Here is a 16062-nt window from a genome sequence, read left to right on the forward strand (position 1 = left end):
CTCCCAAAACACACATACGCACTCAAACACACATACGCACTCACCACACACATGCATGTCGCATGCACGGGAGGCCGTCCTTAAATGACCTTAGCTGTTAATAGGACGTTAAACAAAATAAACCAGACCAAACCAAACCAAACATGTAGCTTTGTCAGATAAATACATGTAGCTTTGTCAGATAAATACATGTACATATAGCTTTGTCAGATAAATACATGTAGCTTTGTCAGATAAATACATGCAGCTTGTAGCTTTGTCAGATAAATACATGCAGCTTGTAGCTTTGTCAGATAAATACATGCAGCTTGTAGCTTTGTCAGATAAATACATGTACATGTAGCTTTGTCAGACAAATACATGTAGCTTTGTCAGATAAATACATGTAGCTTTGTTAGATAAATACATGTACATGTAGCTTTGTCAGATAAATACATGTAGCTTTGTCAGATAAATACATGTACATGTAGCTTTATCAGATAAATACATGTACATGTAGCTTTGTCAGATAAATACATGTAGCTTTGTCAGATAAATACATGTAGCTTTGTTAACCCTGCAGGTAGGGTGTATAGACTAGTAAGAATTGTACCTGCTGCCCCCATTGCATGATCGTAAGAGGCGACTAAATTTGGGATCTTATCTTTTCTCTTCTTTCTTGACAACTTTCTTTTCCCCTAATGTCTCCCTTGACAATGCCTCACTTTTGGCCTTTAGTTGAGCGTTCGCCCCTGTGAGGAAGGCTTTGGGTTCTGTCCCCTAGCCGAGACATACCAGAGTCTTTAAAAATGGTAGTTGCTACTCCCGCTTAGCGCTCAGCATATTTGGAGTGGGACAACTGGTTTGCCCGTTGTCAGTATAATGTGACCGGGTGGGGTGTGCTGCTGGGTGTCTTCGGCAGTATGCTTCAGTGAGGTAGCACTATAAATCGGCAAAAGTTCCGACCTATCACAAGGAGACTTAACACGAACATACCGCAGCCTCCCAAAACACACATACACACTCACCACACGCATGCATGTCGCACGCACGGGAGGCCGTCCTTAAATGACCTTAGCTGTTAATAGGACGTTAAACAAAATAAACCAAACCAAACATGTAGCTTTGTCAGATAAATACATGTAGCTTTGTCAGATAAATACATGCAGCTTGTAGCTTTGTCAGATAAATACATGTACATGTAGCTTTGTCAGATAAATACATGTAAATGTAGCTTTGTCAGATAAATACATGTACATGTAGCTTTGTCAGATAAATACATGTACATGTAGCTTTGTCAGACAAATACATGTAGCTTTGTCAGATAAATACATGTAGCTTTGTCAGATATGAATATTGGGTGGGATCTGTCTAGAAGTCATGCTAAATATCTTCATTAGATATAAAATCTCTCTAGATTGTGTGTTAAATATCTGTGTCTGATATAAACATCTCGATCGATCCAGATGGCATTTAAAATATTTTTGTCAGATATGAAAATCTAGATCTATTAGTGTATGGTACAACAGTAATGTATACTTCCAGTTGTTTGAATCTCCTGATACATTTACAACAAACACTGATATAATGGTACGATTCTGGAGTGTAGTTTATTGACAGTGAATCGACACTGTAAACAAGGGTGGACAAGAAATATCAAACATCCACAATCACCAAGGTACGCTGATGAGGATATATACATGTGTTTATGTACATGTACCTTATAAGATTGTATCAACCCCACAAGGGTTCGCGTAAGAGTGATATTACATACATACTTAATCTGTTTCTATATAAAAATGGTATCATTCATAACTTGACAGTGTAAAAACATGGCCATTCAAATTTCACAGCAAAAAGAAAACATTTATCGGACTAATCTAGTCAAGATCTATAAATGTTCAATGTTTATTATGTACATCGTAATTGAATTTTGTTGTAGAAAACATTTGTATTGCATGCATTCACAAAATGAGTAAATTGACTTCAGGTAAAAACAAAAAACTTAAATACAACTGTATCCACTTACCAATGAAAAGTGACCCTCTTTAAGTACCTGAATCCAAAATCTATTTGACATAATTATAACAGATAAATTAAAAGTTGACTCCATTAATAAAAAAAAGATTCTTCACAATTTGATAAAGGTTACTTGTTTTAAACATACACAACCAAATAATGTGGATTTCTATTTCTGACAAAAATTGAAGATTAAAAGTTTTCATCAATCCTGAAGGGTGTTTGTTTATACAGACAAACTGGTCTTGCAAGATGTTACTGCAATATTTTAGGCGTAAATCTTGACGGACCTTTATATATCAATACAGGTCTTGAAAGTTTGTCAAGGCTTGTCCTAAATAACATAAAATCATTAAGTCCTTCATTACTTCACCAAGGAACAACTCCTGTCCAACCATTTGTATCGCAATAAACGAAAATGGGCAAACTCTACAAAATCATTTACAAAGCGAAGTGTACAAGGTTTTAAACTGATTAATATTATTAGAAAGGGCTATTCCAGAATTAATTTTTACCAGATGTTACCATGCCATCCCATCAAATAATGACGTTAAAATAAGGAATATATTAATTATAGAGGATTTGTCCTCCCTCCCCAAATACAATTAATTATGGAATAGCCCTAATGTCTGATAAACATAGAACAGCTAATATGTATTAAAAAATCAACTGGTTTATTTTGTTTTAAAATTTGAAGATGAAGTGCTAACTATTTGCACTAGTTTAGCAATAGTCTAGTGTAAGAAAGTTTTCACTTTATGCACCCATATACTGGTAGTGTGTTCTCTACATCAAATTAGATGAATGAAATAGGCCATGTTAATTGTCACATGTCTCCACAGATCTATTGCTAGATTTTAACAGTCAATAGGAAGCTTTGGATATTTCGGTAACAATAAGGTCATTAATGACTGTTAATCAAGTAATGAAGACAACATTACTTAAATATTTATAACAATATCAGTCCAAACTATTAATTGCTATAAAAATTAATAACCATGAAATTATCTCCCTTGCTTGAATGACAAGTTCGGACGAATTTATTCTGGTTTGCTGTTATTACCGATTACTGGTTGCAAATAATGGATTGTGCCTCGTTTTTGCGTTACAATATCCTGGTTTGGAGGGACAGGAAAAGTCGTATGGTGGCCTTTGAACTTAAAGGTTGGAAATATTATAAAAGCATAAATATTAATATACAATGTATGCAATATTTTCATAATTGTCAAATTTTGTCCTGCTTTGAAATGATAAATCATGTGTAAAATTTATGTTGAGACATGCTTTGGTATATTTCTGTCAGCCATTGTGCACTACTCACTTAAATGTAACCTGCCTGTGGCAAGCAAAACCCTGGGGTGGTAAATGGTACACAACAGAATCAAGTTTGCATATAATATAAATATCTTCTTCCATTAAGACGATGTATGACTTTGTCTAGTTTCTCTTTTAAAACACAATTTTGCATAATAAAACATGTTACCAGTCACCCTAAAAATTCCAAGGGTTAAGCTTTACATAGGATCTGTGCAAGTCAGAGTTACAGTAAGTATTAAATCAAGAATGTATCCCTAGCATAATGAAGATGGATATCAGTATAAATAACGGTTATATTACAATTCATTGATAGCTTATCCCTAGGATACTGAAGATGGTTATCAGTATAAATAACAGTTATATTACAATTTATTGATAGGTTACAAAGTTAACAATGATTGCACTAGTAATCAACATCCGTACAAAATACCACTACTGACACTTATAAATAGAGACGGTTTTTATATTTACACAAATCAAATAACAAAAGTTTACATTAGAATACACAGGATAATAAAAATATCATATATTAACTATCTTTGAAAAAAAAAAAAAAAAGTATATTTGTTTAATATATGAACATTTTTACCACTACAACAATCACATCCAATGATCACATACACTCAAACATTCATCTGTTTATATAAAAAGATCTGTATACCTGGGCCTATCTAATCGTTTAAATTCTTCTAATTTTGAGCCCATCAGAGTAAAATCTGGAATGCCTTACAGTATATGATACTAATCAGTTTAAAATTTTAGAACCTCTGATTTCATCCTCAAATTATTGAGGAAGAAATTTATGATTACTCATTAAGCATACATCTGTACTAGCTACTGGAGAAATGACTGGGACTGATTTTATCAGTGAATTCAATTCTCTAAAAGTTGCTTATCCAGGCACGTTTCAAATTTAGGTGATTTCCCATCTCAAAAATTAAAAGAAATAATATTTGATTTACTAAGTAAAAAGTGATCTTCAAAAGTAAGAATTTACTGGTATGAAGAAACATGCATCATTCACCAAATAAAATCTATAAATGCTTATAATCGATGACAACACATATAACACACCAGGTTACATATCATTACGTGGGGTTCAAATTCTCTACTCGAGCACTTTTTATTTACACGTGTTCATCACTTCACTTAGATCTGGATACATACATCACAATCTGTATTACACAAAAACAGTCGCGCCACGCTGGATTTCACACCTCACTCACCTCCCTCATCCTCACACAACATTTTGGTCACACAATCTAATCTGGACAACAAAGAGAATCCCTGATTTTCAATAACACATCCTTTTCTTTTAAAGTTACCAGAAACTAACTGTGATACTAGGTGTCATTTTTTCTGACCATGCATGTATATGAACAACATCCACTGATTGACTCGACAGGATTACAAATCAAAACACAAGGAAATATTATACATCATGTTCTATTGTCTATGGCAGTGTATCTTCAACTGCTCAGGACCACGGTAGTACAAGCCTGGGGTACTATTTAAAATTGTTATTTTATACAATATTTATCAATCAAATAAACTTCCATTCTTCATATCAAACACGATCATATTATGTCAGTTAACGTAACTGTCATCTCTAAAATCATCTGGGTACACACAAGAAACATTGAAGGCTTTGTGTGTAATTGACAAAAACAGTAATGTAACCCACAGACAATTTTCCTAAACAAATTTTGTAATTCATCATCACCACCTGCTTTGAAACTTTTAACATTGTCGCCTGATCCATGAAAAATAGTTTACCTGCACTGCTTTCACAAAAGAAAAAGTTTTGGAACTTTTCAAACACTTTAATAAGTATCTAAGTCAATTTCCTATTTGATGGTAGAAGTATAACTAGCTACATGTATTAATCATAGTGGAAATAATAGGAAACAATGTTTAAAACAAATTGATAAAATGCTGTTAATAATTATGATTTTATAGTACAAGTGTTTTGCAATGTTCCAAAACATTGTCTTTTATTGATCTAACTTACATCTAGATACCAGTGTTTCAAGTCTATGGTAACAATAAAACTCAAATCCTGACATGTTACAGGTCATCAAGAATTCACAACTCCACGGGTTGGTCGTTAGGGCCACATGGAACCAATAGTTCCATTCTGTCATCACAGGGAAGTTGAAAAAAAAGGAACTAACATCACATTCCGATCACGCTCGTTTAGCAAGAGGTATCATGAAGAATATATCTTGTTCAACTGATCACATGATGGAGTCTCTAAGTTGCTAGCTTTTTCATATAATTTTCCATCTGCATAATTCCTTGCTCTCCACAGCATATTCTCTTCTACAAAACAAAAAGTGATATACATGTAGAAGGTTTTGAGCGAGACATACAGTTAATTAAATTATAAATTATATTACAAGGTAGAACTATAAGCCACACCCTCTCCCAACTGATTATGTGATCATATAACAAAGAGATCATGAGTCGCAATGGAAACAATAAACAATAAAGGTATTAAAACAATGCAATTAAACTCCCTTGAAACATATGTTTTGAAAAAAAAGAGGGGGGGGGGGGGGGGGGGGGGGGTGTGTAATTCTCATAACAACACACCCTATTAATAAACCTAAATATTCTAAAAAGAATCTACCATAACTCAAAAAAACCCATCGCCAATTAAGTAATACAGGTATCTTCATTCTGATAAAAAGATGTTATTGATACATGCTCATACAGTCAAACCTGTCTATAGCGACCGCCCAAGGGGAGGCAGAAAAACGGTCACTATAGACAGGTTGCCTTTATAGACAGGTCAAAATTATTGCACCAACAAATAAACCTGCCGTAAATAAATTGTCATTGAACAGGGCATTCAGAAGACCAGTCAGAAGTTAAATAAATGCATAAACTTTATAAATCTGAAGGGTTTAATATTTAATGATTTGTGGACCCAAACACAAAATATAACTCAAAATGGTCTTATGGATAATTTTTTTTTAAATATTTTGTTCTGAAATAATGCTATATATGTATCTATCAAATTATCTCCCTTTCTTTCATAAATAAAGAAAAAGAATACATAATAATTAATAAATTAATTATATTTGTGTTACTACTAATTATTTTGTGTTAAAGTCTTACTTCTTAAAACCAAAATATTTTTTTTTTCTGACCCAAATTGAAATCCGGATATTTGTGTCAGTTTACGAGTTTTTATTAGTATTGACTAATTAAAGATGGCGGCAGTACAAACGCTAGTACCGACAGCTACGATTAAGAAAGGCATTATTGGCTTTCATGTGAGTAAATCTTGTTGACAGATATCACCAGTGTTTGTTATTGAAGTGATGTATCCTAGTTGTAATCACAAAATTAACTGACCGTGTCAAATGAAGCCACCTGTGCACAGTTGTAATGTAATACCGACATGCATGGTGACCCGACTCCTCTGCTCTTACCGAGCCCCAGGCCAGGGCAGCTACAGTAATTATAGGCTAACAGGTGGTAGGGGTCTTTTGTTTATATACTCAGGCCAGGGTTGTGGTGGTCCTTAGTTTGTATAATCAAGCCAGGGTCGATGTGTCTGAATTTTCCGGGGATTTTATGAGGGATGACTGCCGAGAGCAGAAGATGGCTGACAGAAATCGGTCGCTATAGAAAACAAATTAGCGACCGCCGTTCCGAAATCACCGGTCGTTAGCCACATTAGACAGGTAGTCGCTATACAGAGGGTCGTTATATAGTAAAATCTCATGGGGAATCTTAAAACCGGTCGTTATAGACAGGCAGTCGTTATATACAGGGGGTCGTTAGAGCAGGTTTGACTGTATGTACCATTAATATTGGTGTTGTAGTTTCATGGACATGTACTTACTATAGCTTCTTTCCCTCCAACAGTTTTGGCGTAACGATGATATATACTCTTCCTCTACTTGCCGTTCTAACCTCCGTAAATCACTCTTGAATTCAACTCGAAAATCTCTTTTTACATAATATGGAACTTGAAGATTTCCTGTTTTTCTTTGAACAGAATATTTTCTACAAAGAAAATAAAATTATTCAGTCAGAAGTTTATGAACTTTGTTCAAATAGCAGTAGAGCCTTTCAAATTGATATAGAAAACTTCTTAGAGCCTTTCAAATTAATATAAAAAAACTTCTTTCCCAATGGTGCACATATAAAAATTCGTCTTCAATGTAAATATTTTACCTTTAATAAAGACTTCAAAAATTGGGCACTTATCCACACTAATGAAATTCAGCTGTAATACATACAAACAACAGATACTTGTGATTTTTGGGCCAAAAATTAAGTTTATTTAATAGACAAGATTATTTTTAAACATTACTTACTCTGTTTTGTGCATGTTGAACAGTGGATCGCTGACAAAGAAACTACTAAGAAGGGATAGAAGGACTAGTAAGATAATTGGCGTTAACTGCAGTAGTAAAGTGTAGCTCCCCTACAAAACAACAAAAGCTTCATCAGTGAAATAATAAAGTTAAGATCTAATATCATACAACCTCAGCTTTTTCTAAACTCCATTCTGATATCATGACATAGCTGGAATTTCGTTGTTGAAACAAGAGATTTATTGCTGATTATCACAGCTGAACAGTTGTCCACCATACTACCAGGTAATAACAGCAATAGTGTAAAGAACCTGGGTGCTAATTTGGTAAGCATTTCACAAACATACAATAACATATATTGTTCACAAATCTTAACTATGTGACACACTGATAACTATGCAGTAAGTTCAGTGTTCATAGCAAAAAGCACTTGAAGTATGAAAGCATTCTATCAACGAATGGATTTTGATCAGGGAACTCAAATTTCTAAGTTGAAAAATTTCCTGCCACATATATAACAACTTATATCACTGGAACCATATACAATACATTTTAACTGACTTAGATTGTTGGACCTCTACAATACATTATACTTACATCGTTGGAGACATTACTAGCACGGGTGTGCTGGTGATGCTGATGTGTATGCCGTTGTCGGTGTGTTGTGTACACATGGTCTGAAAATATCAAAATCAGAAGTAGTCAGTTACAGGCAGTGTCATAGTTGTGTATGTCATTTACATAAAAAAGTTTACAGCATTTTTCATGTCTATATATATATATATATATATGGGGACAATAGAATATATAGATATAGATATGACTTGAACTTAATTCTACCAGGAAAAATTATTAAACCAGAATAAACATTTTAGTTGGACCCATCAATGAGAACAAGTAACACTTAATGTACTTAATTTGGTTTTGTTGTGAGAAGCATGGTGCATATAACACACAATTGATATTAAGTCATATAACAAACTTATAATGACCTACATGCTCTAACAACCAATTTTATGAAGAATATTAAAAGATGGGGTGATTGCATTTTCAGGAATTTCCAAGGCATCTATCGTACTTACTATATTTTGGACACAGCATACATGTTCCAGGATGGAACAACCTTATCGCCTATGATAACCTGCTATATCAGATTCACTATCTGGAATAATCTACCTATATACTCTCCATTATACTAATCTTTAGCCAGTATGGTGACAGATCAACATGACAGGTAATTCTGATCTGGCTATACATACATACATTATAACAGTGTGGAAACATGAACCCTTGCATATACATGTACCAATAGTTTTGGAAACAAAATATCTGTGTATTATCAACAGCCAAGAAAATTCTCACAGACAAATTTTTTTTTTTTTTTTTTTTTTCAAAACTTGGATTGTTATCCATAAATTGAAGATCTTGTACATGGATCAAACAATGGCTGTTTCAATAAAATACAACAAGGGGAATCCAGAAATAAAGAAATTCTAAGCATGGTGGGTGTCGTAGAAAATGTGGTCTATATATAGTACTGTTAGAATTAAATCACTTCTGTTGATGGTCCCTGTTTGACAAATTTGAAGTCCTCCTGTTGGGTAGATATTTTAATGAGATCACTTACTTGTAGGAAATCCTCCACCGAAAAACATGTTAAATAGCTCTTCTGGAGATATGTCACCTGTAACAATAACATTAATAATTGGACCATATCCACAACACAAACATGGGGCATTAAAAGGCATTATTCAAATATAATCATTAACAAAAGACTGTAAATACAAAGTGAACTTCTGATTTAATATTACCAGGTTATTTTTCTAAACAGAAGAATCTATTACGTAGTTTGCCAAAATTGGGGGACTTAAATTTTGCTTTCAGTATAATCACACAGCAGCATGACAGCTGAAATGATAAAAATTTTGTAATAATTATTTGGGAGAACATTATGACTACCTGATTTACTTGATTTTTCGTCTATTACCAATAGTTGAAAGCAATATTATTCTAGAACTCAAGTTAAGACTTCATGATTGACTAGTCACATTCAAATCAAGTACTATGTAAGGTAACAAAACATTATTACAGAAATACATATACATCTGTGTCTGCTAAAGAATTAATCCAGGAACTTGTGAATATCATGATAATAATAAACTTGCCTTCGAAACCATGTGTATAATCATGGTGACCTCTCCGTGAGTCTGTAGTTGTGTCAGTCTCGGGACCATACAAATCATACTTCCTTCTTTTTTCTGTGTCACTGAGAACAGCAAAGGCATTACCAATAGCTGTAACAGAAAAACATATCAATGTTATTACATCTCACTTATAAATTGGTTGCGGCTTGTAAACCTCAAGTCCAAGGCAGAATAATTGATGTGTTCTCTTAAACTGTTTTACAGGTTTTTCTCCGGGTACTCCGGCTTTTCTCCACCTCCAAAAAACCTGGCACGTCCTTAAATGACCCTGGCTGTTAATAGGACGTTAAACAAAAACAAACCAAACAAACCAAATGAACACAAAACTTAAATCAAACAATTCATAAAAAATTCAGTGACCAACAAATTTGAAGAGTAAGCCATAATGACCTGATAACCTTTCTGATGATTAGTTTATATAAATACATGGGTTGTACCTTTAAATGCTTCTGTTGCTCCAGGGGCTTTGTTTTTGTCTGGATGCATCTGTAAAGCTAGTTTTCTATATGCCTTCTTTAAATCATTTTCTGCAGCATCTTTCTGCACCCCAAGTATATCATAGTAATCTTTACATTTCTTTACTCTGGAATATGAGAGAACACAAACAATGTATAAATATGTAGATGGCAAACAATCTAATTATGAACTTTTTATAAGGTTCATGTTTTGAAAAAGATTATCTTCTTGTTATATAATTATAAAATGAAATTTTCAAGATCGAACTGTCAAACTTACTGTACATACATGTATATGCAATCCTTCTGCAATTATTAAGTTACTTCCCATTGATTCATCCAATTCATGTTATATTACCAAACAGACACATGATTCAGAACAGCTTTCATCAATGAAATACATTCAAAATAGTAATCAATTATATACAAAATCATTCCAGTGGAATACGAAGATCAAGAGGAATTATCCATGTATAATGATAGTTGCATGTAGATTGAACTGGAAACAACATTAGTTTTAATGCAGAACATCACCTCTTCACTGCATCTATCTGATCTTGTGTGTAACTTCTGTCTACTGTATCAGACTCTCCTTGCTTTTCTTCTGAGGCAGTTCTTCCCATACTACCTTTCCTCTGTCGGACATTTTCTTTTGTGCTCTCTTCAGAATGTGTTTTTTTTCCTCCTGGAGTCGTTCCATTCATAGTACTAATTTGATCCATCAATTCTGATAAAATTAAGATAAAAATGTCACAGAACATTGAATTGATATGTACATTGGTGTGCTGCATTGTAAACATTCTAGTGCGATTCTTCTAGGGTGAAGGAAAATGGGTTTCACTCTGTGTGGCTAACACATACAGTGAAAACCATTTCTGATTTACTACTCATGTATACACATATATTAATGTATCAAGAATAGCATATTTCAGTGATCAATACCAATTTAGTTTCCATGATCAGTAATCCAGCACTTTCAAACAAATGTCTCACTGACAACACATTTAATTGAAAAAAAAAACAATAATAAAATTCAGGAGTTGACCAAGTCTGTTACTGCGTTGGGTAATGGATGTGTTCATGGATGTATGCAGCCCCAATAAAAAAAAAGCCACTTTATCATAGGTTCTCAGAAAAGAAACTTGTGTTGTGAGTATTGGAAACATATACTGGTGAAGTTCAGGTAAAATGCTAACTACTACCATGTAACTACATATTACACCATATGAAATCGGCAAGAGATCATAGTAACCAAGGACCCAGGCCTATACATAGTTTGATTTTGAATTAGCTAAAAGAGTAATAATACTCCTTTTTCAAGTCAGAAGAATGCGGAAACTGTCTTAAAGTACCAGTATGTGTATTTGTACCTTTGATTCAAGCTGTACAAAAATATTGTACTGCCTCTTTAAATATATAACTTATAAATTAACATTGTCTAACAAAGTATCTGTACAAATGCAGATGTCATTTTTTTTTTTTTTTTTTTACATTACATTGTACTTGGATAATGATTTTGTTATTGAATATAGTATTGAACAGATAAAGAAATCATAAGCCAGTCAGTAGCTATTTTTTTTACCAGAGAGACACCTATATACAGGTACAGTATTAAAACCTGCATTATGTCTGAGTGTTGACTTCATTCTAATTAAAAGCCATGTACATGCTGTCTCTATGGTCTATGACTGGTGAACATCCTGATTTCAATTGACATAACCAGAGACCTATATAGGTCTCTGACATAACTTAAGATATTAGATTTTACAAGTTAGTTGGTGAAAACAGATCGGTTCTAATGTTTTTTGTTCATGCTTTAATGTTGACGATTATATTTACCAAACTGATTAAGTAAAACATTAAATTATCATGAGTGGAAGTGCTTTGTAGTGAACAGTTTCATTATAGTACTGTACACGTTTATTTCGACCACATTGACACGTCACAATTGTGTGGCTTTGTATACGAGCCATAGGGTATTAACAGACAACTTAATACAAAGCTATATACGATAATGACGACGTCGTGGCCCTGTTATTTGACGTACACATGCATGCTAGTGCTCTCTGTTGCGTCACCTAATCTTCAACATAACTGATTAACTCGTTCTTCCAATACATAATCAAACCTGCATCCGAACACGAATAAGCCAAACTTATTTTACCGAAACTCATTCAACATATAATTAGTTCATGTACTTGACACCGCAAATAATACAAGTACCCTATCTTAAAATATAACCAGCATGAAGAAAGTGTACCGTGCTACCATGATATCGATATATTTATGACAAACATGAGATCAATACTGAAAGAATATGGATGTTACCTTTCGCTTTTGGTGAAGGATAAAGCCTTTCTGCTTTATTGAGAAATTTTAAAGCTTTTGATTTCTCGCCTTCTGCCAAATACTTCTTCGCAAGCGAAATACACCGCTCGCTTTCGTCCTTATTCCCATCCATTTTGTTTTACATGTTACAGGAAGTAGGATTTTGTTGCAACAACAATTTTGATTGGTTGAGACCTCTCGAGTTTCTTGTATCCCGAAACAGGATTATTCAACTCAGAAGGATGTCATGAGAACATCGGCGACAATTAAAATCGAATACTTTTTTGCACGCAGTAAAACACCTATTAAATACTTTAATTTTCCAAAAAACGCTTGAATGAAGTACATTTCCAACAACAAGTCGACAAACTCATGTAGCCAATAGAAAACGCAGAGACAACTAGGTTCGGCTTGACAGAAATGATGACGTTTCATTAGTTACCTCCCTTGAAATGTCAGTCTAGACTTGCAAAGTCAAAAATGAGATAGGCCTAACAGTCGATAATATGAATAATTAAAAAAAAATCTATAAATAAATAAAGAAAGAAAGAAAGAAAGAAAGAAAGAAAGAAAGAAATATAAATAGATAATTAATAGATAAAAGGGTTCTCTCTTCTGCGTCTTATTTACAGTGCACATGCTACATCAAGTAATAAAAAATGTGAGTAAGAGTTTTAATTCTTTCACTCATACGAATAGTGAACTATTAATCATAATGTATTTTCAGAGCTATGATTGCTTATATGGTATATATCTATCAGTTGAGGACAGATAGGAGGAAATGAAAATAGTTCTGTCTCTTTCTAAACCATACACGTATATTGATGTTGCATTCTGGTACATTTTAATGTGATATAATTTGTTTCAAATTTGATAACTTAAAACGTAAATGACACCCGATGACAATATTTTTGCAGCCCTAACAATGTTCCAAGACGAACTAAAAGCTTGGAGAGACTATACAATCTTTCAGATTTTTAATCGAAAGCTTTGAAACTAGACGTTAAGTGTTTAGAAAACACAAGTCTTGTTAAAAACGAACTATTTAATTGCGATATTCAATGTTTAACTATGATATATAGCGTATTGCATATTTAACCTAGTAAAGAAAAATAATGTTATATTTATCTTCCAGGCCACTTGGTGTGAAACCAAATCCCACTTGAAATAATGTAAATCTTATTTCCATTGACTCTAAGTATCGCATTTTGATGTTTTTCCGTAGTTAATGTTATTTGTATTCATGATTGAGTTTATCAGATTATTCACTGAAACAGCATTATACTTTAAACACCTGACATGTAAAGATAGCAAGGAAAAACAATATACAATTCTGACATGCATCATGTGGTTGTGATGGTTACCAAGTATTCTTATGGATTGTCAAATGCTATGGAGAATGTTCCACTAGGAGCCTCCCGAAAAACACTGAATCTGACGTCATTAGATAAAAGAGCAAAACCATAAAAAAGATATATGGCAAACTAAGTTGTTATTCATTCTTGATGCAATGACGATGAAGCAATTAACTAAATTATAATATTAAATTTATGATATACATGTAGTTGATGAGTTATCTTATAAAATAATTATAAAATGTACTTTATAAGATATCTTATGTGGTAAATGAAATACGTTATATTCTAAATAAGATATATCATAAAAGATATTTAATAAAATCTACATTAAGATAGCTGTTAAATTAAATTAATCGAGATATATTCTTTTATGAGATATCTTACAAGAGTAATAAGATATCTCACATAATTTGGTTAAGTACTGGATCAGTATTATATTGCTCCGTGAATAAATGACAAGTCGGTTTTCCATACAAAAAGTTAAACTCTACGTTTTATAAGATCCACAGTAGATTGAAGTTCCGGATTAGTTTAATTGTTTGCTTCCTCCCAAAAGTAAGTGTGATTATAACACAATTCAGATAACGGCCAAAAGACTAACGTATTTAAAATATATTTTACCTCCTCTAAAATACATCCTCCTTTTCCTTGTCTAATATGAAAGTGCCACAACTGTGACACATAGCTATCGTTTTACCAACATATTTTCCCTAACATGTGTATGTCAATGTCATGCTTGCTGTTCAAGCTTTCATATAAACATCTTAAAAACGTTTGAAACAAATGACGAACTAATACAACCTAAACATCATCTGCTGCGTTTCTTTCCACATAATACCCGCATTTTCACGATTTTCTTATTTTCATATCAATATTTATATTAAATACTGTGTATGTTGATATTTCTTCTATCAAATGTCAAATAAAGTTATTGTATGTCAAAATGTCGGGAAAGGACCTGTTAAGTTGCAAGAACTTGTGCCATCTTTACTTTACATGTATATTTTGGATGGTTCAAAAGTTACTAATGGACATGATGGATCGACCATCTGGTACAAGCTTAGAACTTCTAGAGATGATGTTTTCTTGTTATCGACCCAGACGATTTCCATAATCATACAGGAACATCCATATTATTTCCCCGTACGTCATCTGAATAGGACTACGTTCGTTTTCGCTCCCTGCTACCCTGGAATATGTCACGGCAAACTAAAGGTCCACGACTAGCTACTTGTTTGTTTAGTTTTTTTGTTTGTTTTGTTTTTTTTGTTTTGTTTGTTATTTTTTTTTTTTTTTTAGATAACGAAGGACCGGGCGTCAACCAATTTCAAAGCAAGTCAAGGTGCACAAAGTATGGAGTCATCAAGATTCGAAAGGATCAATCTATTCATTTTGTTTTTTCGATTTTGCCACGGCATTTTTCAGGAGTGCAGAGAGCGAAAGTAAACGTTGTCACAATCGCATGTATTTTTATATCTGTCATGTGTGTCTGTATATATTGTGACGTGTTGTTATTACTATCTGTATGGCGTAACGGATGTTCCGTAGAGGATGAGTGAGCGCGCACGAGCGGGAGCCATGACAGTGCTCTATCCACAGGTACTTACTATATAAAAAAATTATATAGTAATACGAGGCTATATATATACAATATATAATTTCTTACCCCAAGTACCTGAGGCTCTATCAGGCCGTGTCGACGGATTAGATGTTTTTAACATTATACGGGCACAGCAACCTTACAGTCTGGTAAGTACTGCTTTAGCAGTTAGTAGTTATAAATATTTTGTGATAACCTTCGCTTATTTTGTGTAAAAGGGGGTTATTTAACCTTGGAATGTTGTTCATGCATTATGTCAACGTGCGGTCCAATCCAACTTCGCTCCAATCATGCATATCGTTCCATGATTTGTAACTGTTTTGATTGATTTATGTACATTTGCTCAATTGTACTTCCAAATATAAACGTGTATATTACATATTTGTAAGGTATTTAGGTTATTTGTATATTTTATATAACTTTATAAAACCTCAGTGCTAGTCAAATGTTATTGTATGGAAGCCCATA

At 33.3% G+C, this 16062-nt stretch overlaps 1 protein-coding gene across 1 annotated transcript; it reads right to left on the reverse strand.

Moving 5' to 3' along the window:
- Positions 1–1564: 1564 nt before the first annotated feature.
- On the reverse strand, positions 1565–12803 carry LOC117335924 (dnaJ homolog subfamily B member 14-like). Its single transcript, XM_033896210.1, has 9 exons — positions 12637–12803; positions 10843–11035; positions 10291–10436; positions 9815–9943; positions 9277–9333; positions 8247–8326; positions 7650–7759; positions 7172–7335; positions 1565–5637 (listed from the first exon to the last, which is right to left on the reverse strand). The coding sequence occupies exons 1-9, from the start codon at positions 12767–12769 to the stop codon at positions 5525–5527; spliced, it is 1125 nt and encodes a 374-aa protein (XP_033752101.1). The 5' UTR covers positions 12770–12803; the 3' UTR covers positions 1565–5524.
- Between the last annotated feature and the right edge of the window lie 3259 nt (positions 12804–16062).

The sequence above is a fragment of the Pecten maximus genome, chromosome 1, assembly GCF_902652985.1.
Source record: "Pecten maximus chromosome 1, xPecMax1.1, whole genome shotgun sequence".
NCBI lineage: Eukaryota > Metazoa > Mollusca > Bivalvia > Pectinida > Pectinidae > Pecten > Pecten maximus.